A 24,619-nucleotide genomic window follows, 5' to 3' on the forward strand; every position below is an offset into this window, starting at 1 on the left:
TCGGTGAGCAGCATGCCCGGAGTTGATGGATTTACTCTCAAGGTGGACGCTCTCTACAAGGTATGTAGTACCCAGTGCTTTTGGTAGCCCAAAATGGACTTCTCTGTCCAGGACCTCCCAAACACTTGGTGAATTGTAGACTCTGGGCCTTCAGAATTCACCTCTGATACAAGAAATGAAGATTAGGATGTTAGTCCCGTAATTTCATTTTTTTTTTTCCCTGAGGCACTCATGAGAAGGCTCTTTAAAAACACATTATTCGTGTTCCTGAAGGAATTAATGCCATCGCAAAGGCAGGACACCTCACGGGGTGGTCCGTGCTCCTGAGGAGCTCCCCTTGAACACCCGAGGTGGAGCTGCCCCGGGGCGCCCCGAAGGCGGCGGGCGGCCGCTGCTGCACCGTCAGGAACCTTCATCCACCGAGGGACGCGGCGGCCTCTGCCAGGGCCAGGGCAGGAAAGTGAAGCAGGTGCACATGGAAGTCAAAGTCCACGGCAATTTGCACGACGGCACGGAAGTTTCATGGAGCACACGCATTGGGAAAAGCTTTTTATAAACTGTAAAATAAAGATAATCCAAAACTGAAAAGCCACCTGGGTATTTTTTTAGTCTGGTGAGGAGGGGCAGCTGTCAATTGCCCCTGCTCCCGTCTTAGCAGCTGCACGGCTGCCCTCCCTCCGTGCTGCTCCAGCTCTCCCAGGCTTAAGTGGGCAGGGTGGGGAAGCCAGCTCCCACCGCTGGCATGTGGGAGCTCTGAGCCAGCCGAGGAGCAGCCGGGTTCCTCTTCCTGTCCTCCGGAAGAGAGTAAAGCTAAAATCACCCGCTGTGATCGGGGTGTCCCTTCTTGCGCCGCCCCGCCGGTCCCCCTCATTCCCCTGGGGCGCGGCGGGCCGGAGCCCCACGGAGCTGCTGGGCCGGGGCAGGGAAGGACGGAGACGAGGGCGCCCAGCGCGGCTCGGGCCCCGCCGCGGCCTCGGGGCTGGCGGAGCGGGGGGGGACGGGCCGGGAGCGCTCCGGGGCTGCGGGACCGGCCCTGCCCAGGCCGGGGCGCCGCGTCCGCACCGGGACCCGCAGCGCTCCCGCAGCCGGCACCGCCCTCCCGCGGCGATCCCGGTACCGATCCCGATCCACCCCACGGGGGAGAGGCGGCACCGCCCGGGACCCCAGGGCGGACACCGGCAGGACCCGAACCCCCCATCCCAGCTCCGGTTGCGGGCTCCGTCACCCGCTTTCGGTCAGCCCCGTCCCGGCATCGCGGCAGGAGGGGGAGTCGAGTCCCGGCGAGGGAGTGCCCCGTCCCCAGCCTTGTCTCAGCCCCAATCCGGCCATGCTCCGCCACCCCCGAGACCCGCCACCCGGGGCCGGCCGGGGGAGAGGCGGCACCGCTCCGCCGGCGGACACCGGCAGGACTCTGCCCCGCTGCAGACCCCGTCCCGAGCCGCGGCCCCGCCGGGGTCGGGGCCCGCTGGTCGGGCCGGGGCTCGACCAGCGCCGAGCGAGAGTCGCGGGCCAGCGGCACGGGGGGCGGGGCCGCATGAGGAGCGGGGCCACGGGGCACAGCCCGACCGCACCTGGGAACTGCCGGGGGTCCCGGGCGGCGCCGCCTGTCCCCCATCGGGCGGATCGAGGCGGCACCGGGCCCGGGATCGGTCTCGGGATCGGTCTCGGGCCCGGGATGGGTCTCGGGTCCGGGATCGGTCTCGGGATCGGTTCCGGGCCCGGGATGGCGGCGGCGATTCCCGTTGCGGACTCGGCCCCCCCCCGCCCGGCCCCGGGACCGCGGCACGAAGGGGGCGAGGCCAGGGAGAGGGGGGCCCGGCACAGGTGTGAGGGGCGGGGGCACGGAGCGCGTGCGCAGCTCGGGACAGCAGAGCGCGTGCGCGGCGCGGGGCCGCCTCAGGTGTGCGGGACGGGGCCGGCACAGGTGTGAGGGGCTCCAGAGCGGCTGCGCGGGGCGGGACCGAGGGCATTTAAACCCCGGAAGGGCGGCGGCCGCCATTTGCTCCAGTACCGGGTGGAGGCGGCTGCGGCCGCTCCGGTGAGGCGCTTCTCTCTCTTCTCCGCTTTTATCTCTCTTTTCTGCTTTTATCTCTCCTTTCTCTGCTTTTCTCTCCTGTTTCTCTCTCCCGTCTCCTTCTCTCCCCTCTCTGCTCTTGTCCCCCGTCTCCCCCTCACACCGCCCGCTCCCTCTCTCCCCTCACCTCCCCGCCCGCCCCCTCCTCCCCAACCTGAGCCCCGCCTCTGTTCCTCCTCTGTCTCTTCCTCCCGCTCCCTCCTCACCCGGCCCAACCTGGCTCTGCCCTCCGTTCTCCTTCTGTCACCGCTCCCTTCCCCTGCTCCTTCTTTCTCCCCTCCGCCGTCCCTGCCCCGGCCGCCCCGGCCTCTCCCTGTGTGCCGTACGCCCCTGTTTGTCCGTGTCCCCCTTCTCCTCTCCTTGGCGGCGCTGTCGCCCCTCTGTCTCTGCCGCCCCTTCCTTCTCTGTCCCTTGTCCCTTTCTGTCTTCCCCCGCAGCCGCGGGGCTCGGGGCGCCGGATAATAAAGCCCAGAGGGCCGGAGCCGGCGCCCCCGGCGGGAATCCCCTCACGGGGCCGGAGCCCGCGGTGCGGGTCCCCCCACGCACAACACCGCCCCACACTGCCGGGTGTCCCCACATCACACTGGGGGCTGAGGGGGGCCGGGGCTGGGAGGGGGGCTTAGGGTGGGCCCCCTCCTCCGGAGGGGTCCTGGGCTGGGTTAGCGAGGGTTGGGGGGCTGCGGGGGGGGGATTTGGGATGGGGGGGTTTGGGAAGGGCCCCCTCGTTAGGAGGGGGTCCCGGGTGGGGGGTGGGTTAGCGAGGGTTGGGGGGCCGGGGGGGGGGGGGGGGGATTTGGGATGGGGGGGTTTGGGAAGGGCCCCCTCGTTAGGAGGGGGTCCCGGGTGGGGGGTGGGTTAGGGAGGGCCCCCTCCGGAGGAGGGGGTCCCGGGGAGGGGCGGGGGGCGGGGCCCCCTCCGGAGGGGGGGGCCCGGGGTGGGAGGGGCTGGCGGGGTCTGCCCCCCCAAACCCCTCCCACTCTGGGCCCTCCCCTCCGGGCGGGGCCCGGCCCGGCCCCTCCCCAGGACCCCTCCTCCGGACAGGGGCCCGCGGGGGGGGGGGGGGGGGGGGGGGAATAGGAGGCGGAGTGCTGTCGTTTGACACAAAAGTGTGATTACGGTGCAGAGTGACGTGACCCCACCTGCTGCCCCCCCACCCACCCCGCCCCCCCCCCCCCGCGGGCCCCTGTCCGGAGGAGGGGTCCTGGGGAGGGGCCGGGCCGGGCCCCGCTCGGAGGGGAGGGCCCAGAGTGGGAGGGGTTTAGGGGGGGCAGACCCCGCCAGCCCCTCCCACCCCGGGCCCCCCCCTCCGGAGGGGGCCCCGCCCCCCGCCCCTCCCCGGGACCCCCTCCTCCGGAGGGGGCCCTCCCTAACCCACCCCCCACCCGGGACCCCCTCCTAACGAGGGGGCCCTTCCCAAACCCTCCCCCCCAGGACCCCCTCCAGAGGAGGGGGCCCACCCTAAACCCCCCCTAACCCACCCCCCCACCCGGGACCCCCTCCTAACGAGGGGGCCCTTCCCAAACCCCCCCATCCCAAATCCCCCCCCCCCGGCCCCCCAACCCTCGCTAACCCACCCCAGGACCCCTCCGGAGGAGGGGGCCCACCCTAAGCCCCCCTCCCAGCCCCGGCCCCCCTCAGCCCCCAGTGTGATGTGGGGACACCCGGCAGTGTGGGGCGGTGTTGTGCGTGGGGGGACCCGCACCGCGGGCTCCGGCCCCGTGAGGGGATTCCCGCCGGGGGCGCCGGCTCCGGCCCTCTGGGCTTTATTATCCGGCGCCCCGAGCCCCGCGGCTGCGGGGGAAGACAGAAAGGGACAAGGGACAGAGAAGGAAGGGGCGGCAGAGACAGAGGGGCGACAGCGCCGCCAAGGAGAGGAGAAGGGGGACACGGACAAACAGGGGCGTACGGCACACAGGGAGAAGCCGGGGCGGCCGGGGCAGGGACGGCGGAGGGGAGAAAGAAGGAGCAGGGGAAGGGAGCGGTGACAGAAGGAGAACGGAGGGCAGAGCCAGGTTGGGCCGGGTGAGGAGGGAGCGGGAGGAAGAGACAGAGGAGGAACAGAGGCGGGGCTCAGGTTGGGGAGGAGGGGGCGGGCGGGGAGGTGAGGGGAGAGAGGGAGCGGGCGGTGTGAGGGGGAGACGGGGGACAAGAGCAGAGAGGGGAGAGAAGGAGACGGGAGAGAGAAACTGGAGAGAAAAGCAGAGAAAGGAGAGATAAAAGCAGAAAAGAGAGATAAAAGCGGAGAAGAGAGAGAAGCGCCTCACCGGAGCGGCCGCAGCCGCCTCCACCCGGTACTGGAGCAAATGGCGGCCGCCGCCCTTCCGGGGTTTAAATGCCCTCGGTCCCGCCCCGCGCAGCCGCTCTGGAGCCCCTCACACCTGTGTCGGCCCCGTCCCGCACACCTGAGGCGGCCCCGCGCCGCGCACGCGCTCTGCTGTCCCGAGCTGCGCACGCGCTCCGTGCCCCCGCCCCTCACACCTGTGCCGGGCCCCCCTCTCCCTGGCCTCGCCCCCTTCGTGCCGCGGTCCCGGGGCCGGGCGGGGGGGGGCCGAGTCCGCAACGGGAACCGCCGCCACCATCCCGGGCCCGGAACCGATCCCGAGACCGATCCCGGACCCGAGACCCATCCCGGACCCGAGACCCATCCCGGACCCGATCCCGATCCCGGGCCCGGTGCCGCCTCGATCCGCCCGATGGGGGAGAGGCGGCGCCGCCCGGGACCCCCGGCAGTTCCCAGGTGCGGTCGGGCTGTGCCCCGTGGCCCCGCTCCTCATGCGGCCCCGCCCCCCGTGCCGCTGGCCCGCGACTCTCGCTCGGCGCTGGTCGAGCCCCGGCCCGGGGGCTGCTCCCGGCGGGCTCCGCTCCGAGCCCTGCGCGCTGCGGCGGGGCCGCGGCTCGGGACGGGGTCTGCAGCGGGGCAGAGTCCTGCCGGTGTCCGCCGGCGGAGCGGTGCCGCCTCTCCCCCGGCCGGCCCCGGGTGGCGGGTCTCGGGGGTGGCGGAGCATGGCCGGATTGGGGCTGAGACAAGGCTGGGGACGGGGCACTCCCTCGCCGGGACTCGACTCCCCCTCCTGCCGCGATGCCGGGACGGGGCTGACCGAAAGCGGGTGACGGAGCCCGCAACCGGAGCTGGGATGGGGGGTTCGGGTCCTGCCGGTGTCCGCCCTGGGGTCCCGGGCGGTGCCGCCTCTCCCCCGTGGGGTGGATCGGGATCGGTACCGGGATCGCCGCGGGAGGGCGGTTCCGGCTGCGGGAGCGCTGCGGGTCCCGGTGCGGACGCGGCGCCCCGGCCTGGGCAGGGCCGGTCCCGCAGCCCCGGAGCGCTCCCGGCCCGTCCCCCCCCGCTCCGTCAGCCCCGAGGCCGCGGCGGGGCCCGAGCCGCGCTGGGCGCCCTCGTCTCCGTCCTTCCCTGCCCCGGCCCAGCAGCTCCGTGGGGCTCCGGCCCGCCGCGCCCCAGGGGAATGAGGGGGACCGGCGGGGTGGCGCAAGAAGGGACACCCCGATCACAGCGGGTGATTTTAGCTTTACTCTCTTCCGGAGGACAGGAAGAGGAACCCGGCTGCTCCTCGGCTGGCTCAGAGCTCCCACATGCCAGCGGTGGGAGCTGGCTTCCCCACCCTGCCCACTTAAGCCTGGGAGAGCTGGAGCAGCACGGAGGGAGGGCAGCCGTGCAGCTGCTAAGACGGGAGCAGGGGCAATTGACAGCTGCCCCTCCTCACCAGACTAAAAAAATACCCAGGTGGCTTTTCAGTTTTGGATTATCTTTATTTTACAGTTTATAAAAAGCTTTTCCCAATGCGTGTGCTCCATGAAACTTCCGTGCCGTCGTGCAAATTGCCGTGGACTTTGACTTCCATGTGCACCTGCTTCACTTTCCTGCCCTGGCCCTGGCAGAGGCCGCCGCGTCCCTCGGTGGATGAAGGTTCCTGACGGTGCAGCAGCGGCCGCCCGCCGCCTTCGGGGCGCCCCGGGGCAGCTCCACCTCGGGTGTTCAAGGGGAGCTCCTCGGGAGCACGGACCACCCCGTGAGGTGTCCTGCCTTTGCGATGGCATTAATTCCTTCAGGAACACGAATAATGTGTTTTTAAAGAGCCTTCTCATGAGTGCCTCAGGGAAAAAAAAAAATGAAATTACGGGACTAACATCCTAATCTTCATTTCTTGTATCAGAGGTGAATTCTGAAGGCCCAGAGTCTACAATTCACCAAGTGTTTGGGAGGTCCTGGACAGAGAAGTCCATTTTGGGCTACCAAAAGCACTGGGTACTACATACCTTGTAGAGAGCGTCCACCTTGAGAGTAAATCCATCAACTCCGGGCATGCTGCTCACCGAGTGGAACTCGGACAGCTGGGAAGCAAAGTGGGCGTCAAAAGGCACATCAGGGAAATACTTATCCCTCACTTCTGGCTGGTTTTGGTCCTGGAAAGTCAGAGAAGTGGCGTGAGGGATGCTGTCTGCTTTCCCAAGGGAGGCTGGAAGCCAGAGCCCCACCAAACACCTGTGTCAGGGATCTAGTCCGAATGCCCCATCTCCACACCTACACGTGGGCACCGATTCAGGAACACACTCCAAGGGTGGGGAAAAACTGATCTGGTGTTCACAGCTTGCAGCAGCAGCAGCAGCAGCAGCAGCACAAAACATCCCCCACGGGCTCCCTTATCCCTTTGCAGCCACCACCTGCGGGTTGCCAGAGCAAATCCCAAACGGGAAGAAGCAGGAGCAGAGCACTCACCAGGAGGAGGAATCGGTGTTTCAGGTACTTGTTGGGCTGGATGCAGCCGTACCGGGGCCCCTCGTTGTAGACGGTACCCGTGGGGTCGAGGAAGGGCACGTAGCCATCCCTGCCTGTGCACAGGTTGACCTTCTCCAGCTGCAGCTTGTAAGCAGCGTTGAGGTTTTGTTCCGGGTGCCAGAGCACGTGCCCGTACAGGATCTGCCCTGGGGAGGTCGGGACAAAGAGGGGCAGGTGAAATTTCCCAAGCAGGAAAACGCTGCTAGAGCCAAGTGTCCGTGTTCAGAAGGGTTTGGGTTGTTTGGGAAGGGCTCGGTGGGTGGGAGTGACAAAACGCGGTGCCAGAGCACGCTGTTCTTTCACAGGGCTGTAAGATGTCAATGATTGCTGTAGAAGAGGCAAAGCTACCTGTGGGTTTTGCCCTTTCCTCTCCAGGGAATGGAAGCTGTGAAAGCAGAAACGCTGGGCACAAGCAGAAGAGGAGAGGTAAATCCTACCCTTGGAAAAAGCCCCCCTTGTAATCCATTTCTGCCAGAGACCTTTCCGATTTGGTGGGGTCCATTAGAAAAACCTTCTCGTCGTTACAGATCTGAAACTCTTGCGTTCTGGGAGTAAACAACTGGAACTGGGCGGCTTGTCTGCTGGAAGGTGATCAGGATCAAAAACCTGCAATTGGGACAAGGAAGGAAACAAAGGGGAGATGAGGTCTGGACAGGTGTGCACCCCAAAGGGGCCGAGCCTGCCCTCCTGCCCTCTTACCGCTCGGGAGCGTGAGCCGTGCAGGGCAGGGGCTTGGCTCCAGGCTCTGCCCACGGCTGCGTGGGCTGCACCGTGCAGGGGATCGGGAACATGGTGTATTCTCCAGAGTAATCCTTCCTGGGAACAGACAGGAGACCCTGCAGCCACCAAGCAGAGCTCAAAGCTCTTCACCCAGGGCAGCACCTCTCCCTTGCCCCAGCAATGTCATCCGGCAGTCCCCGAGGGCCAAGTGTGACTCTGGGATCAGTCTATCCACAGGCTTCACCGCTGGAAAAATTCCTTTCCAAGAGGCTGAGCTGATTTTTCTCTCAGTACAGCAGTGCTCCAGCTCTAACCAAGCTCCTGAGCATTCCGTGCTATTGCTGGCGTGGCTGCTGGAGGGGTGCCAGGGAGAACGTGGTGCTGTGGGGGAAGCTGCTGGAGGGGACTGCACCCCCAGCCCTCACCTGTTGTAGGAGCTGGTTGCTCTCCAGAGCTGGTAGGGAGAATCAAAAGTCTGAGCACTCCACAGCAGCTGCAGGTCAAATTCGATGCCTCCCAGGTGCTCTGGAGTTCTCAAAGAGGACCTGACATCTGGCAGGCTGTGGTGCTCCGTGACAAACAGCGCTGGGGGAGGACAAGGAGGTGACGGGAGGCAGAGCGTGGAGAGGCCCCACCTCGCAGGGGCAGAGGGGCTCCCGGCAGGGACAGGGACTCGTTCCGCTGCCTGTGCCGTCAGAGCAGAGCTCTGTGTGACCCTGCTCTGTGTCCCTGCCAGGATCACTGCCCTCACCTCTGAACTTGGCCTGCGTCCTGAACTCGCTGACCAGCCGTCCGTCCTCGCGGGTGTAGATGGGGATTATCTGCAGGCGGGCCGAGAGCACGCTGTCCGTCTGGATCCCTGCAAGGACAGCGCCACTGGGAGCCCACACAGCACCTTCGCTCTCCTCTGCTGGGCTCTGCCAGCCCCAGAAGCGTTTGGGACACCTCCACAAGGCAGGGTTCAGTTGAGAGCACCCTCCAGTGAGCCAGCTGCACGCTCCCTCTGCCAGCCATCGGCTGCCTAAGCCCCCCGCAAGCACAGAGGAAGGCAATATTCCGAGTTCCCCGCTCCCTCAGGACTCTGGGGGCACTGCAGGAACTAAGGGGAAAACATGAAGGAAGCACTTCTTCCATAGCCCTTGGAGTGCCTCAGGCTCACCTGTCCTCCAGAGAACGGTGTCGTAGAAGAAGGAGAACTCCATCTCGGTGCGGTGCTCCAGGGAAGCCCAGCCCCTCGGTGCCGTCACACAGATGTAGGACACGGAGAGAGGGACGTGGACTGTCAGGAAGGACTGGGCAGAGTCCCTTACCTGGCAATAAAACCCCAAAAAGGGGGTTATGCACCTTCCAGTGAAGTCAGAGGTGACTCTGGACGTTCTTTACGTGCAGGCACCTCAGACAAACCTGCATTGTAATCCAGGGGCAGCGCTAAGGCTCCCCGGGACCACCGGACAAAGGAACTCTGGGCACAATTTCACCTCAAAACCCCCCTGATTTCCAAGGCTGTGAATTAAAAATGAGCAATTCTGCTTGCTCAGGCCTCCCAGAGCTCTCCATTTATTATCTGCAGAGTGCAGCTGTACTTTGTACGCCCTGGAGAATTCGGGGAGATGTTCCAGCCTGGCTGGGGCCAGGCTCCACATGCTCCACTGGGCAGTTTCTCCGGCCAAGCGGCTCCTCTGGGTTTGTGCAAACAATTGGAGCTATAAAAGGAAACTTCATGAACAAGTTCCAGGCTGGCAGGAATTAAGAGAGATGATGCTGGTCCAAGCAATGTGGGCTGGGAATTTAATGGAAGAGCTTGGGGGAGACGGAGTGGTCTGCAGATGGATAATGCAGCCAGGAGAGGACAGTGAGATACCCCAAACAGGGAAAGCCATTCGTTTCTAGAGGAACATTTTTGGCTTTTGGTCTCTTAATTACGGAATGAGCTAAAATATCCCATGTTGTGGAGCATGGACTGAGCTGCCTCTGCTCTGTCCTCTGCTCATTTCTATTGGCCGAGAACACAGCCAAAATTATAAAAGAGAGCCCAGCTGAGAACGTTTTGTATTTCCAGTATGGCCCTACATTAAAAAAAAACGGTATTTTCCTGGCACTCTGAAGATTTAGAGAATAAAATAAATGGAAAACGAATGAAATGGAAAATAAATGAAAGAAATGCACACAGCGCTGTTTTCTTACAGGTTAGAGGGGGGGAAAAGCCACGCTCCACCTGTGCAGGGCAGAGCAGCAGCTCCACGCAACGCAGAGCTGTGCCTGAGAACTGAGAGAGATCTGGGATACCTGGAGAGCTCTGGATGGGCCTCTCACCTGGAAGTCAGCGGTGACAGAGCCCCCACAGACATCAATTAACTCGGTCATGTCGTAATAAGCGTCGAAGGTCCAGATGCAGCTCTTGAGGCTGAGGTGCTGGTACAGCTGGATGCTCTTGGGCTCCCTCACCGCGGGCTCCAGCTGCTAGGGGCGGTCGTAGCCCGGGCCCAGCACGAAGCTGTCCTGGGTCACCTCGTCCAGGAACCCTGCCTCTGAGAGAGAGAAGTCAGGACACTGATCCCTCCCCATTTGAAACAGCCCCAGGCCAAGAATGGGGGCCTTGCTTCACTCTTGAATCAACGGGAGCTCCTCTCCCTTCATTATCCTGGAGGTCAAACTGGACATACTCAGGTCTTCACAGGGGAAAATCTAACAGGAATGGCATCCTAAAAAACCAAACCTAGGGACCTGCTGATTCAAGGCTGAAGTGAACCTTTAAGAAATGAGGAACAGGTTGAGTATGGAATTATCAGAGCGCAGCACAACTTGCTGCCTGTTGGGGAGGGTGAAACAGGGAAACCTTATGAATGTGATGGTTTGGCAGAAGATTCTGAAAAAAGAAGGCTAGAATCGAAGTAGAAACGAAAGCCTGCTTTGAGTCATAAGATACAGAGTACTGGTTACTGTATGACCAAAGAACAATAGCCTAGCCAGCTAAAGGAGAATCCTGCTGATAAAACAATGTCCTTCTGCTGACAGAAAGCCCAAAGGTCAAGAAGCAAGGGAAGAACTCGTAAAGCTTGTAGAACCTCAAATGCAACACTGTATGTAAAATCTTTAGTGGGTGTATCTCGTAGTGATTGGTTACTGGGAATTAGAATATTCACTATAGAAAAAGATAGATTGGATTGTAACAAGAACTTTGCTCTCTTAGCTTTTCTATCTTAAACCTCTCTTAACCTCTCTCTTAGCTTTTCTCTCTTACCTCTTAACCTCTCTCGTACCTCTCGGCTCTTCTCTCGTACCCCTTTACTCCTCTCTCAGCTCCCCTCTCCCCCTCTCCTACCTCTTCCACTCTTTCCCTCTCTTACTCTTACCTTCTTGGGTTTTCCCCTCTTACCCCTCTCTTGTCTCCCCTCTCTTATCCCTCCCTGGTTTCCCCCGCTCTCCCTCTGTTGCTCTTACTCCCTCCTTCCCCTTTTCCATCCTCTCCTCTCCTGCTCTCCCCGTTCTCTCCCTCCTCCCCCGGACCACGTGGACGCCGAGGCTGGTGGCGGACACAGCTCTCCCCTCTCTTTACCCATATAATAAACTGCACATACCTGAACAGCTTGACCCTGGAGAATTCTCCCACCGCGAGCGAGCGTTTTACACAGCAATATCTAAGCAATGATTTCTAAACATTTATCCAAGCTTGAACAGCTTATTCCTAATTATCACCACCTTTATAACCAGCACTCGACTGCCCCTGCAATACACAGGCACAGGGAGGACACTGCAGTTATTGACACAACAGAACAAGTAACACACCAAATGAAACACCCAGCGCTACACCTCACTTCTGGAAACAAAACCTGGGCGCACACTTTAGTGTGCAAAACCCCTGTAAGAATAAAACCTGCTTTAAATATCTTAGGCATCGAGCCACACACACGCCTATGAAATTCAGCGCAGCAGTGACAAAAAAGGGAATTATTTCCTTAACCTGCGAATAATCACCTCTAAGATTCTGTGATGCAGTTGCCACTGCACACAGCCACAAGCGGCCTTTTTATTAACAGGCAAAAGAACAAAGGCAATCCCAATTTCTCCCTTCTTGTCTGCAAAGAAACAGAGAAGGGAGAGATGCTTCTCAGAGGAGCATGGTAAAAAGACACGTGGTGTAGAATATGGAACAGCTGATGGTTCAGCATCTCTTCCACTGCAAGATCTAGGGGATAGCTGATGATACCCTGGAGGCAGGAGTAGGAATATAAAGGAGCTCAAGGCTATCTGCTCTTAGGTTTTAGCACTGTGACCTTTACCTTAACTTACATTTAAGTGTTTCTTACAGTGTAAATCCCTTTTGTTTTGATTTTAACAGAGTACAAGAATTCAGGGAAGTAACAGTGGCATACAGCCTTTAATTTCCCCTGGTCTTCTCACCCAGCAATGAGGTCTCACAACATCAATACAACAATAAATAGTTATAGAAGGTAACTCACTGTGCTGAAGAGTTCTTCAGAAGGATGGGAGCCACAATTGAGGCAGATCCTTGGACAGACAAGCCAGAGGTGTTTAGGCCTTGTGTTTCCTTGTTACCCCAGAACCAGCCCCTAAAAGGGAACACAAAGTTCACACGCTTGTATTTGAAATGAACACCATATAAAGAACAAAACATCCTAAAAAAGCTACATATCATACAAATAATCCAGCTAGCTTCTTTATGCTGCTTTTCTGTGGAGCAACAACTTTACAGAACGAGATCTTGCTCTATCAATACAATGTTTTATTATTGATGGGCTTGTTAAAATCAGAGTGAACTCCAAGCACCCAGATATTCACAGCAGGCAAACGTCTCTCTGAATACAACTGAAAAGGCCAGAAGGGCTGCTCCATGTTACCTGTAATAGCCATGTTTGTCTCTGGAGTACATCAGGTGATCAATGCATGGCCTTTCATCTATTTTTTTTTCCCCCTGTGTTCCTCCTTTCCATCCTTCTGCGTAGCCTTGTAGCAGATAAATCTGTTCAATAAAGGGCCCACCTGACTCTGAGCAGAAGGCAAAGCAGAGGATTTGTCAGCATGAAAACCCACACTGCAAAGATGAACGGGCATCATCAGTGGCAGTTAAAAATCTGCTAGAAATGCTAATATACTAATATACACTACCCTCTTCCCTGATTTCCATATAAAAAAGGAAAGGAAGTTGTGTGTGAGCCAGAAAAGCTAAAAGGCTCGGGCAATGTGCTCACCTGCCATCCCACACAGCTGGGTGTGACTTAATGCACCAAACACCAGGGAATCGTTGCCAGCTGGGCGATGGACACCACGAAGCACACAGGTTTTCAGTGCTGGCAGCAGCTGCAACGGGAGGATTGCCTCTGAGAAACTTACCAAAACAATGAAAATAATAAAAAAGAAAAAATTAACATCTATTTCCACAACATGTGTTTAAATTTATATACTATATTCATTTATATATAACACACAATATATAAAGTATCAAAATATATTATTTTAACATGTATACATATATTATTATATATTAAATATATTATATACATTTTAATTATATATATATTTATTATATGTATAATACATCTATTAAATAAATATAATGTATATATATAGATTAAACATAAACCTGTTTGTATATATTTGCATTACTTCTATTTCTTTACTTTTCTGGTTGCACATATCTCTATATCTTGATATATTTAATATACATTTCTATGTTTTTATTTTTGTAGTATTTATTTAAAAGCCCCGAAGCAAACCTAATAAAAACCAAACAGTCCCTTTATCTTAAACGGTATTTAAAAATCTTTTAATATATATTTTTTATCAGATTTATATACCTTGTTGATATACATAACACATAACATATCCTAAAATATATCATATTACCATCTATACGTACAGAAATCATATTATAGATTATAAATCAATATATATGCATATATTTCTATTACTTATTTTTACTTATTTTTATGCCTACATATATATATATATATATTTCTCTATACCTTTACATATTCATTCTTGAAATATTTTATTTATTTTTTTCTTATTTATTTAAAAACCCTGCCTCTAACTAAATAAAAACCAAGCAGCCCGTTTATCTTCAATATTTTTTAATATCTATTTTGATCATCATTATACTTCCAGGTATATACTCGGTGGATAAAGTCCCCCCGACCCGCCCGCACCTCTCACCGTTCCGGCACACAGAGCATCCCCTCCTCGGGCCGCTCTGGACCCAGCGCCGGGGAGCGACCGTTGGGAGCCGAAGCCATCGGGGGACACGGTGGGAACATGGCAGTGACACTGTGGGGACACAGCAGTGACACAGTGGTGACACGGCGGGGACACAGCGGTGAAACGGCGGGAACACGGGGGGAACATGGCGGTGACACTGTGGGGACACACTGGGAACATGGCAGTGACACTGTGGGGACACGGGGGGAACATGGCGGTGACACTGTGGGGACACACTGGGAACATGGCGGTGACACTGTGGGGACACACTGGGAACATGGCAGTGACACTGTGGGGACACGGGGGGAACATGGCGGTGACACTGTGGGGACACGGGGGGAACACGAGGGGAACACAGTGAGAACATGGCAGTGACACGGCGGTGACACGGTGGGAACATGGCGGTGACACTGTGGGGACACGGGGGGAACACGAGGGGAACACAGTGAGAACATGGCAGTGACACGGCGGTGACACGGTGGGAACATGGCAGTGACACTGCGGGGACACACGTCAGGCACTGACCAGCATCATGCGGTGCAGATCCGACAGCTCGGGCACGGCTCCCTTGCAGAGGATGATGACGGTGCCGGTGGTGTCCAGCCCGCGGCGGCCGGCGCGCCCCGACATCTGCGTGTACTCGCCTGTGGGGACGCAGAGCCGCCGGCGTCTTCTCCTCACGGATCCTCCCGCTCTTCCCCTCACGGCTCCTGCCCTTCCTCCCCTCACCTTTCCCGTCGCTTTTCCCCCTGCTTTCCCCTCGTGTTTGCTGCTCTTTCTCCCTCAGATTTTCCGCCTTTTTGCTCTCTCATTTCCCACCATTTTTCCCCTCACGTTTTCCCGCTCTTTTCTCCCCTCAGGATTCCCGCTCTTTTCTCCCCTCAGGATTCCCGCTCTTTTCTCCCCTCACGTTTTCCCCCATTTTCTCCCCGTTTCCCCATTTTCTCTCCTCACATTTTCCCCCATTTTCCCCTCATGTTTCCCACTGTTTCCACCCTCACATTTCCTGCCCTTTTCCTCTCACGTTTCTGCCCTTTTTCCCTCATGTTTCCGCTCTTTTTTCCCCTCACGATTCCCGTCGCTTTTCCCGATGCTTTCCCCTCATGTTTGCTGCTCTTTCTCCCTCAGATTTTCTGCCTTTTTGCTCTCTCATTTCCCACCATTTTTCCCCTCACGTTTTCCCGCTCTTTTCTCCCCTCACATTTTCCCCCATTTTCTCCCCGTTTCCCCATTTTCTCCCCTCACGTTTTCCCCCATTTTCCCCTCACGTTTCCCACTCTTTCCACCCTCACATTTCCTGCCCTCTCCTGCTCGTGTTTCTTTTTCCCTCATGTTTCTGCTCTTTTTTCCCCACACCTTTCCCGTCGCTTTTCCCGATGCTTTCCCCTCATGTTTGCTGCTCTTTCTCCCTCAGATTTTCTGCCTTTTTACCCTCTCGTTTTCCCTCTCTTTTCCTCTCACGTTTCTCACTCTTTTCTCCCCTCACGTTTTCCCGCTCTTTTCTCCCCTCACGTTTTCCCTCACGATTGCAACTCTCCTCCCTCCATTTCTCCTCTTTCCTCCCATTTCTCCTCACTCTTTCCTCCCCTATTTCTACATTTTCCCAATTGCCTTTTCCCGCATTTTCCCTCTCAGCTTTCTCCCATTTTCCCTCTCCACTTTCTCCCATTTTCCCTCTCCGCTTTCTCCCATTTCCCCTCCCCGCTTTCTCCCATTTTCCCCTCAGCTTTCTCCCATTTTCCCCTCAGCTTTCCCCCATTTTCCCCTCAGCTTTCTCCCATTTTCCCCTCAGCTTTCTCCCATTTTCCCTCTCCACTTTCTCCCATTTTCCCTCTCAGCTTTCTCCCATTTTCCCCTCAGCTTTCTCCCACTTTCCCCTCAGCTTTCTCCCATTTTCCCTCAGCTTTCCCCCATTTTCCCCTCAGCTTTCTCCCATTTTCCCTCAGCTTTCTCCAATTTTCCCTCTCCGCTTTCTCCCATTTTCCCTCTCCGCTTTCTCCCATTTTCCCTCTCCGCTTTCTCCCATTTTCCCCTCAGCTTTCTCCCATTTCCCCTCTCAGCATTCTCCCATTTTCCCTCTCCGCTTTCTTCCATTTTCCCCTCAGCTTTCTCCCATTTTCCCCTCAGCTTTCTCCCATTTCCCCTCAGCTTTCTCCCATTTTCCCTCTCGGCTTTCTCCCATTTTCCCCTCAGCTTTCTCCCATTTTCCCCTCAGCTTTCCCCCATTTTCCCCTCAGCTTTCCCCCATTTTCCCTCTCCGCTTCCTGCCCGTTTCCCCTCACGTTTCTGCTCTTTTCTCCCCTCAGGATTCCCGCTCTGTTCTCCCCTCACATTTTCCCCCCATTTTCTCCCCGTTTCCCCCTTTTCTCCCCTCACATTTTCCCCCATTTTCCCCTCACATTTTCCCGCTCTTTTTCTCCCCTCACGTTTTCCCGCTCTTTTCTCCCCTCACGTTTTCCCGCCCATTTTCTCCCCTCACGTTTCCCCTCACGACTGCACCTCTCCTCCCTCCATTTCTCCCCATCTTTTCTCCCATTTCTCCTCACTCTTTCCTTCCCTATTTCTACATTTTCTCAACCCGCTTTCTCCCATTTTCCCTCTCCGCTTTCTCCCATTTTCCCCTCACATTTCCCCTCAGCTTTCTCCCATTTTCCCCTCAGCTTTCTCCCATTTTCCCTCTCCGCTTTCTCCCATTTTCCCCTCACATTTCCCCTCAGCTTTCTCCCATTTTCCCCTCAGCTTTCTCCCATTTTCTCCCTCCGCTTTCTCCCATTTTCCCCTCAGCTTTCTCCAATTTTCCCTCAGCTTTCTCCCATTTTCCCTCTCCGCTTTCTCCCATTTTCCCTCTCCGCTTTCTCCCATTTTCCCTCTCCGCTTTCTCCCATTTCCCCTCTCAGCTTTCTCCCATTTTCCCCTCAGCTTTCTCCCATTTCCCCTCAGCTTTCTCCCATTTTCCCTCTCAGCTTTCTCCCATTTTCCCTCTCCGCTTTCTTCCATTTTCCCCTCAGCTTTCTCCCATTTTCCCCTCAGCTTTCTCCCATTTCCCCTCAGCTTTCTCCCATTTTCCCTCTCCGCTTTCTCCCATTTTCCCCTCAGCTTTCTCCCATTTTCCCTCTCAGCTTTCCCCCATTTCCCCCCTCAGCTTTCCCCCATTTCCCTCTCGGCTTTCTCCCATTTTCCCCTCAGCTTTCTCCCATTTTCCCCTCAGCTTTCCCCCATTTTCCCCTCTGCTTTCTCCCATTTCCCCTCTCAGCTTTCCCCCATTTCCCCTCAGCTTTCTCCCATTTTCCCTCTCAGCTTTCTCCCATTTTCCCCTCAGCTTTCTCCCATTTTCCCCTCAGCTTTCCCCCATTTCCCCTCTCAGCTTTCCCCCATTTTCCCCTCAGCTTTCCCCCATTTTCCCCTCAGCTTTCCCCCATTTTCCCTCTCCGCTTTCTCCCATTTTCCCCTCAGCTTTCTCCCATTTTCCCTCTCCGCTTCCTGCCCGTTTCCCCTCACGTTTCTGCTCTTTTCTCCCCTCAGGATTCCCGCTCTGTTCTCCCCTCACATTTTCCCCCCATTTTCTCCCCGTTTCCCCCTTTTCTCCCCTCACATTTTCCCCCATTTTCCCCTCACATTTTCCCGCTCTTTTTCTCCCCTCACGTTTTCCCGCTCTTTTCTCCCCTCACGTTTTCCCGCCCATTTTCTCCCCTCACGTTTCCCCTCACGACTGCACCTCTCCTCCCTCCATTTCTCCCCATCTTTTCTCCCATTTCTCCTCACTCTTTCCTTCCCTATTTCTACATTTTCTCAACCCGCTTTCTCCCATTTTCCCTCTCCGCTTTCTCCCATTTTCCCCTCACATTTCCCCTCAGCTTTCTCCCATTTTCCCCTCAGCTTTCTCCCATTTTCCCTCTCCGCTTTCTCCCATTTTCCCCTCACATTTCCCCTCAGCTTTCTCCCATTTTCCCCTCAGCTTTCTCCCATTTTCCCTCTCCGCTTTCCCCCATTTCCCCCTCACGTTCCCACCCGCTCTCCCCCCAGCCCCACATCCAGCCCCTCACCGGGCAGGAGATCCCAGAAGCCATTCCCGTCGTGTTTGCGGATGGAGTCGAAGACGACGGTCCTCGCCGGCATGTTCACCCCCATGGCGAAGGTCTCGGTGGCAAACAGCACCTGGGACAGGCGTGGGGCAGCCATGGGGTGGGATCCCCGTGCCCCACAGCCGGCTGTGCCATTTTTCCCCGCTCACCTTCACCAGCCCCTGGCTGAAGAGCATCTCCACCACCTCCTTGAGCAGCGGCAGGACCCCGCCGTGGTGGACGCCGATGCCGCGCTGCAGCAGCTCCGACAGCTGCAGCACCTGCGGGGAGGAACGCGCTGAATCCCCTCCTCCAGGTACAAACCCTTCCCTCTTTACACCTCACACCCCAAAATCGCCCTCCCCGTCCCTGTGGGACCCCAAAATCACCCAAAATCGCCCTCCCCATCCCCTCACACCCCAAAATCCCCGTCCCTCACGCCCCAAAATCCCCGTCCCTCACACCCCAAAATCCCCGTCCCTCACACCCCAAAATCCCTGTCCCTCACACCCCAAAATCCCCGTCCCTCACACCCCAAAATCCCCGTCCCTCACACCCCAAAATTGCCCTCCCCATCCCCTCACACCCCAAAATCCCCATCCCTCACGCCCCAAAATTGCCCTCCCCGTCCCTGTGGGACCCCAAAATCGCCCTCCCTGTCCCCGTGGGACCCTAAAATCACCCAAAATCACCCTCCCCATCCCCTCACACCCCAAAATCCCCGTCCCTCACGCCCCAAAATCCCCGTCCCTCACAACCCAAAATCACCCTCCCCGTCCCCTCACACCCCAAAATTGCCCTCTCACACCTCAAAATCGCCCTCCCACACCCCAAAATCGCCCTCCCATGCTCCAAAATCTCCCTCCCCATCCCCTCACACCCCAAAATCGCCCTGCCACACCCCAAAATCACCTTCCCACACCTCAAAATCGCCCTCCTTGTTCCCCTCACACCCCAAAATCACTGTCCCACACCCCAAAATCACCGTTCCCACACCCCAAAATCGCCCTCCCACACCCCAAAATCGCCGTTCCCACACCCCAAAATCGCCGTTCCCACACCCCAAAATCACCCTCCCCACACCCCAAAATTGCTGTCCCACACCCCAAAATCACCCTCCCACACCCCAAAATCGCCCTCCTTGTTCCCCTCACACCCCAAAATTGCCCTCCCACACCCCAAAATCACCTTCCCACACCCCAGAATCTCCCTCCTCATCCTCTCGGGGACCCCACCTGTGGCAGGCGCCGGTCGGAGCCGCGCAGCCGGGCCAGGCAGCGCGTCAGGAAGTGCCGGACCTGGGCGCGCTCGGCGCCGCTCAGCAGCTCCAGGGAGCCCAGGGCGGCCGCCTGCTCCTCGCAGCGGCCACGGGAGAAGGTGAAGGTGACGGCCGGGAGCAGCTCCCGCTCACGGAGGGTCTGCAGGAGGGACAGCCAGACACCACGCTCCTGGGGGGAGAGAAGGGTCAGGGGGACCCCCAAACTGCCCCATGGGACCCCCAAACTGCCCCATGGGACCCCCAAACTGCCCCTTGGGACCCACAAACAGCCCCCAGCCCCATGGAGGGTCTGCAGGAGGGACAGCCACACCCCACACTCCTGGGGGGAGAGAACAGGGTCAGTGGGACCCCCAAACTGCCCCTTGGGACCCCCAAACTGCCCCCAGCCCCATGGGACCCCCAGTACCCATCCAGGGTTGGGGGTTTGGGGTCACTGGGACCCCCTGGGACCCCCAGTACCTGCCCAGGGTTGGGGGTTTGGGGTCACTGGGACCCCCTGGGACCCCCTGGGACCCCCAGTACCTGCCCAGGGTTGGGGGTTTGGGGTCACTGGGACCCCCTGGGACCCCCAGTACCTGCCCAGGGTTGGGGGTTTGGGGTCACTGGGACCCCCTGGGACCCCCAGTACCTGCCCAGGGTTGGGGGCTCCCATGGTGGGCTGCCGTGCCCCGAAGCTCTGCGCGTGTTTGCTGCTCTGCTCCTTCTTGGCCTCCACCGCCGCGTAGTACCTGGGACAGGGGAGGGGCAGGTTTGGGACAGGTTTGGGGCAGAATTGGGTCAGAATTGGGGCAGAATTGGGTCAGAATTGGGTCAGAATTGGGGCAGAATTAGGTCAGAATTGGGGCAGAATTGGGGCAGAATTGGGGCAGAATTGGGTCAGGTTTGGGTCAGATTTGGGTCAGCTTTGGGTCAGCTTTGGGTCAGCTTTGGGTCAGGTTTTGGGTCTGATTTGGGTCAGGTTTGGGTCTGATTTGGGTCAGGTTTTGGGTCAGGTTTGGGTCAGGTTTGGGTCAGGTTTGGGGTCAGGTTTGGGGTCAGGTTTGGGGTCAGGTTTGGGTCAGAGTTTGGAGCAGGTTTTGGGGCAGGTTTTTGGGGCAGGTTTTGGGGCAGGTTCAGGGCAGGTTTTGGGTCAGATTTTGAGTTAGATTTGGGTCAGGTTTTGGGTCAGGTTTGGATCAGATTTGGGTCAGAATTGGGCAGGTTTTGGGTCAGGTTTGGGTCAGGTTTGGGTCAGAATTGGGCAGGTTTTGGGTCAGGTTTTGGGTCTGATTTGGGTCAGGTTTGTGTCAGGTTTGGGTCAGATTTAGGCAGAGATTTTGGGGCAGATTTGGGTCAGGTTTTTGGGGCAGGATTTGGGGTCAGTTTAGGGTCAGGTTTGGGTCAGATTTGGGTCAGAATTGGGCAGGTTTTGGGTCAGATTTGGGGCAGATTTGTGTCAGGTTTTGGGCAGGATTTGGGTCAGATTTTGGGTCAGATTTAGGCAGTTTCAGGTCAGGTTTGTGTCAGGTTTCAGGTCAGATTTTGGGTCAGATTTAGGCAGTTTCAGCTCAGATTTGGGTCAGGTTTTGGGGTCAGATTTTGGGTCAGTTTCAGGTCAGGTTTGTGTCAGGTTTTGGGTCACATTTAGGCAGGATTTGGGTCAGATTCAGGCAGTTTCAGCTCAGATCTGTATCAGATTTTGGGGGTCTCACCCCTGGGTGCTGAAGGCCCCCCCGGGCCCAGCAGCTGGAACAGCTGGTGCCGGTTCCGGGCGCTGTTCCCGGTGAACAGGAAATGCTCCAGCGGCACCGGGCGGCGCGGGGTGCTCAGAACACGGACACAGCGACGCTTGGTGCGACTGACGGGGTGAGAGACACCCTGAGAGACCCCCAGGGACCCCCAAACCACCCCTGGGACCCCCCAAAACCTCCCCAGGGACCCCCAGAGACCCCAGGGACCCCCAAAACCCCCCAGGACCCCCCAAACCCCCCTGAGAACCCCCATAAACCCCTCAGAGATCACTAAAGCCCCTCCAAGATCCCCCAAAGCCCCCAGATCCCCCCCATGTCCCTCTCAGAGACCCCCAAAGATCCTCAGGACCTCCCCTAAACCCCCCCAGGATCCCCAAACCCCCCTGAGAAGCCCCCAAACCCCCTGAGGACCCCCCAAAATCCCCCGAGAACCCCCCAAAGCCCTCTCAGGACACCCCAAACTCCTCCAAGACCCCCTCAAACCCCCTGAGGACCCCCCAAACCCCCCGGGGATTCCCCAAAGCCCCCCCAGGACCCCTCAGGACCCCCCAAAGCCCCCCCAGGGCTCCCCAAAGCCCCCCCAGGACCCCTCCAAAGCCCCCCAAAGCCCCCCAAAGCCCCCCAGAGCCCCCCAGAGCCCCCAGCCCCACCTCATCGTCACTGACGCAGTGAACCTCGTCGAAGATCACCCACTCCAGGTCCCGGATGGCGTCGGAGCCGTTGGACAGCATCGACCTGGGGGGGAGGAAATGGGGCTGGGGGGGGTCCTGGGGGTCCTGAACCCCTCCCCAGGACCCCTCAGGACCCCCCAAAGCCCCCCCAGGACCCCCCAGGACCCCTCCCCAGCTGAGGATCTCGGTGCTCATCACCAGCCACGCAGCCTCGGGGCGCAGCCGCACGTCCCCCGTCAGCAGCCCCACGTCCCCGAAGGTGTCGCGGAAATCCTGAAACTTCTGCTTGGACAAAGCCTTGATGGGGGAGGTGTAGATGGACCTGGGGGGACACGGGGGGGTCACCCCAAAAAAACTGGGGGGCTTTGGGGTCCCCTCAACGGTTTTGGGGTCCCTGGGGCAGTTTTGGGGTCCCTGGGGCAGTTTTAGGGACCCCCAGCCCAATTATAGGGACCCCCAGCCCAATTTTGGGACCCCCAGCCCCATTTTGGGGTCCCCCAGCCCCATTTTGGGGTCCCCCAGCCCCATTTTGGGACCCCCAGCCCCATTTTGGGGACCCCCAGCCCCATTTTGGGGTCTCACCGTGTCATGTGGCGCCGGGCCAGCCCCATGGCGTACTCGGCCAGCGCGGTTTTGCCGGCCGAGGTGTGAGCGGCCACCAGCAGCAGTGACGGCGCTCCAGGCACAGCCGCGCGCTGCTGGAACGGATCCGGCTTGAACGGCCACTGGGGAGGGGGAAACGGGTCTGGGGGTCACTCTGAGCACCCCAAAAACCCCAAAAACCACCCCAAAAACCCCCAAACCAACCCCAAGAACCCCCAAAACCACCCCAAGACCCCCCAAATCTCCCCCAAGCCCCCTCAAGACCCCCCAGGGCCCCCCCAGGACCCCCCAAATCCCCCCAGGACCCCCGAAATCCCCCCCAAGACCCCCCAAATCCCCCCCAAATCCCCCCCAGGACCCCCCAAATCCCCCCCAAATCCCCCCCAGGACCCCCCAAATCCCACCCTGTGGGCGGGGTCCGGCAGCAGCTCCTCAAACCCCTCCACGGGGGTGGCGGCGTCGGGGGAGGAAAAAACCTCAAAACCTCCTCGGGGGGCTCTGGGGGGGGCACTGGGGGAGGAGACCCCTCCCCATTCTGCTGCTGAGGGGGGTGGGAATGTGGGGAGGGGTCTCTGAACCCCCCCCCAAGCCCCCTCCCCACATTTCCCACCTGCCCCAGCAGCTCCTCCAGGCTGTCCGAGCGCCGCGGGGGGGTCGGGGGGGGCGCAGACCCCTCCCCAATTCCTCCCGGGGGGGGTGGGGGAGACCCCCGGGCTGGGCCGGGACCCCCCCCCAGCTCCAGGGGCTCGACGGTCTCCAGGAGCCCCGACAGGGACAGAGACCCCCCCGAGGCTGGAAATGAGGAGGGGGCGTTTGTGGGGGGGTGTGGGGGGGGTGAAACGACCCCGAGACCCCCAAATCTACCCCCCCAGAGAGGATAAAAACCCCCAGGGACCCCCCCAGACCCAAAAGACACCCCCAAAAGACCCCCAGACCCCAAATCTCCCCTAAAAGCCCCCCCAAACCCCCCCCAAAACTCCCCCAGACCCCAAATCCCCCCCAAACTCCCCCCAAAGACCCCCAAGACCCCAAAGACCCCTCCCCAAAACCCCCCAGATCCCAAAGACCCCTCCCCAAAACCCCCCAGATCCCAAAACCCCCCCAACACCCACTCAAAGCCCCCCAAGACCCCTCCCCAAAATCCCCCAGACCCCCTCAAAGTCCCCCCAGACACCAAAATCCCTCCAAAAAAACCCCCAGACCACAAAGCCCCCTCAAAAAGACCCCCCAAAAATCCCCCAAACCCCAACCCAAAACCCCCCAAAACTCCCCCAGACCCCAAATACCCCTCAAAGCCCCCCCAGAGCCCAAAGCTCCCTCTCCAAATCCCCCCCAGACCCCTCCCCTACCTCGGAACTGGAACTGCACCCCCCGTTTCATCCCGTGGGGGGTCGTCAGCAGCTCTGGGGGGGGAGGGGAGCGGGTGAGACCCCCCCCAGAACCCCAAAAATGAGGGGGAGGGGCTCCCCAGGGTGGGGGAGGGGCTCCCCGGAATTTGGGGAGGGGTCTCAGGAATTTGGGGAGGGGTCTCTGAAATTTGGGGAGGGGTCTCTAAAGTTTGGGGAGGGGTCTCCAAGAATTTGGGGAGGGGTCTCAGGAATTTGGGGGGGTCTCAGGAATTTGGGGAGGGGTCTCAGGAATTTGGGGGGTCTCAGGAATTTGGGGAGGGGTCTGTGGAATTTGGGGAGAGGTCTGTGGAATTTGGGGAGGGGTCTCTGGAATTTGGGGAAAGTCTCAGGAATTTGGGGAGGGGTCTCAGGAATTTGGGGAGGGGTCCCAGGAATTTGGGGTGGGTCTCAGGAATTTGGGGAGGGGACTCAGGAATTTGGGGAAGATCTCAGGGATTTGGGGAGGGGTCTCAGGAATTTGGGGAGGGGTCTCAGGAATTTGGGGGGGTCTCAGGAATTTGGGGAGGGGTCTCTGGAATTTGGGGAGGGGTCTCCAAGAATTTGGGGAGGGGTCTGTGGAATTTGGGGAGGGTCTCAGGAATTTGGGGAGGGGTCTGTGGAATTTGGGGAGGGGTCTCAGGAATTTGGGGAGGGGTCTGTGGAATTTGGGGAGGGGTCTCTGGAATTTGGGGGGGGTCTCTGGAATTTGGGGAGGGGTCTCTGGAATTTGGGGGGGTCTCAGGAATTTGGGGAGGGGTCTCTGGAATTTGGGGAGGGGTGTTTGCAATTTGGGGAAGGGTCTCAGGAATTTGGGGAGGGGTCTCTGGAATTTGGGGAGGGGTCTCTGGAATTTGGGGGGGTCTCTGGAATTTGGGGAGGGGTCTCTGGAATTTGGGGAAAGGTCTCAGGAATTTAGGGAGGGGTCTCCAGGAATTTGGGGAGGGTCTCAGGAATTTGGGGAGGGGTCTCAGGAATTTCGGGAGGGGTCTCCAAGAATTTGGGGAGGGGTCTGTGGAATTTAGGGAGGGGTCTGGGGAATTTGGGGAGGGGTCTGTGGAATTTGGGGAGGGGTCTCTGGAATTTGG

The 24,619-nt window shown here is 58.6% G+C and overlaps 2 protein-coding genes and 1 long non-coding RNA gene across 9 annotated transcripts; 1 reads left to right on the plus strand and 2 right to left on the minus strand.

Annotated features, from left to right (window-relative positions):
- Nucleotides 1-4,667: 4,667 nt before the first annotated feature.
- On the plus strand, nt 4,668-5,961 carry LOC131576881 (uncharacterized). The gene is made up of 3 exons (XR_009277091.1): nt 4,668-4,811; nt 5,597-5,671; nt 5,850-5,961. It is a non-coding gene; the product is annotated as an uncharacterized LOC131576881 (long non-coding RNA).
- LOC131576878 (extracellular matrix organizing protein FRAS1-like) lies at nt 5,819-10,863 on the minus strand. Of its 7 annotated transcripts, none has more exons than XM_058833950.1 (9): nt 9,900-10,863; nt 8,746-8,896; nt 8,338-8,445; nt 8,012-8,171; nt 7,566-7,682; nt 7,346-7,472; nt 6,807-7,007; nt 6,347-6,493; nt 5,819-6,181 (listed from the first exon to the last, which is right to left on the minus strand). In XM_058833950.1, the coding sequence occupies exons 1-6, from the start codon at nt 9,948-9,950 to the stop codon at nt 7,388-7,390; spliced, it is 672 nt and encodes a 223-aa protein (XP_058689933.1). In that variant the 5' UTR covers nt 9,951-10,863; the 3' UTR covers nt 5,819-6,181; nt 6,347-6,493; nt 6,807-7,007; nt 7,346-7,387. The 7 variants fall into 7 exon arrangements, with proteins under 7 accessions (XP_058689933.1, XP_058689931.1, XP_058689930.1 ...); XM_058833948.1 differs by having other exon boundaries at nt 6,807-7,012; XM_058833947.1 differs by having other exon boundaries at nt 6,807-7,472.
- Nucleotides 10,864-11,034: 171 nt separating this feature from the next.
- On the minus strand, nt 11,035-21,008 carry LOC131576876 (superkiller complex protein 2-like). The gene is made up of 11 exons (XM_058833924.1): nt 20,834-21,008; nt 19,771-19,870; nt 19,099-19,311; nt 18,034-18,144; nt 17,846-17,957; nt 14,328-14,446; nt 13,761-13,871; nt 12,797-12,905; nt 12,446-12,593; nt 12,047-12,157; nt 11,035-11,310 (listed from the first exon to the last, which is right to left on the minus strand). Exons 2-11 carry the CDS (start codon nt 19,792-19,794, stop codon nt 11,247-11,249), a joined length of 1,122 nt encoding a protein of 373 aa, XP_058689907.1. The 5' UTR covers nt 19,795-19,870; nt 20,834-21,008; the 3' UTR covers nt 11,035-11,246.
- Between the last annotated feature and the right edge of the window lie 3,611 nt (nt 21,009-24,619).

Source organism: Poecile atricapillus, chromosome 3 (genome assembly GCF_030490865.1).
Source record: "Poecile atricapillus isolate bPoeAtr1 chromosome 3, bPoeAtr1.hap1, whole genome shotgun sequence".
Classification (NCBI taxonomy): Eukaryota; Metazoa; Chordata; class Aves; order Passeriformes; family Paridae; genus Poecile; species Poecile atricapillus.

Excerpts from the sequence above, each read along its gene's own strand:
- LOC131576878 (XM_058833946.1), bottom strand. The coding sequence starts at position 9,950 with ATGACCGAGTTAATTGATGTCTGTGGGGGCTCTGTCACCGCTGACTTC. Across the intron at positions 8,897-9,899 it reads CTGTCACCGCTGACTTCCAG|GTAAGGGACTCTGCCCAGTC; the intron begins GTGAGAGGCCCA and ends TTTTATTGCCAG. Across the intron at positions 8,446-8,745 it reads CACCGTTCTCTGGAGGACAG|GGATCCAGACGGACAGCGTG; the intron begins GTGAGCCTGAGG and ends CTGTCCTTGCAG.
- LOC131576876 (XM_058833924.1), bottom strand. The coding sequence starts at position 19,794 with ATGGGAGCCCCCAACCCTGGGCAG. Across the intron at positions 14,447-17,845 it reads CTTCTGGGATCTCCTGCCCG|GCGAGTACACGCAGATGTCG; the intron begins GTGAGGGGCTGG and ends GCGTCCCCACAG. Across the intron at positions 12,158-12,445 it reads GACAAACATGGCTATTACAG|GGGCTGGTTCTGGGGTAACA; the intron begins GTAACATGGAGC and ends GTTCCCTTTTAG.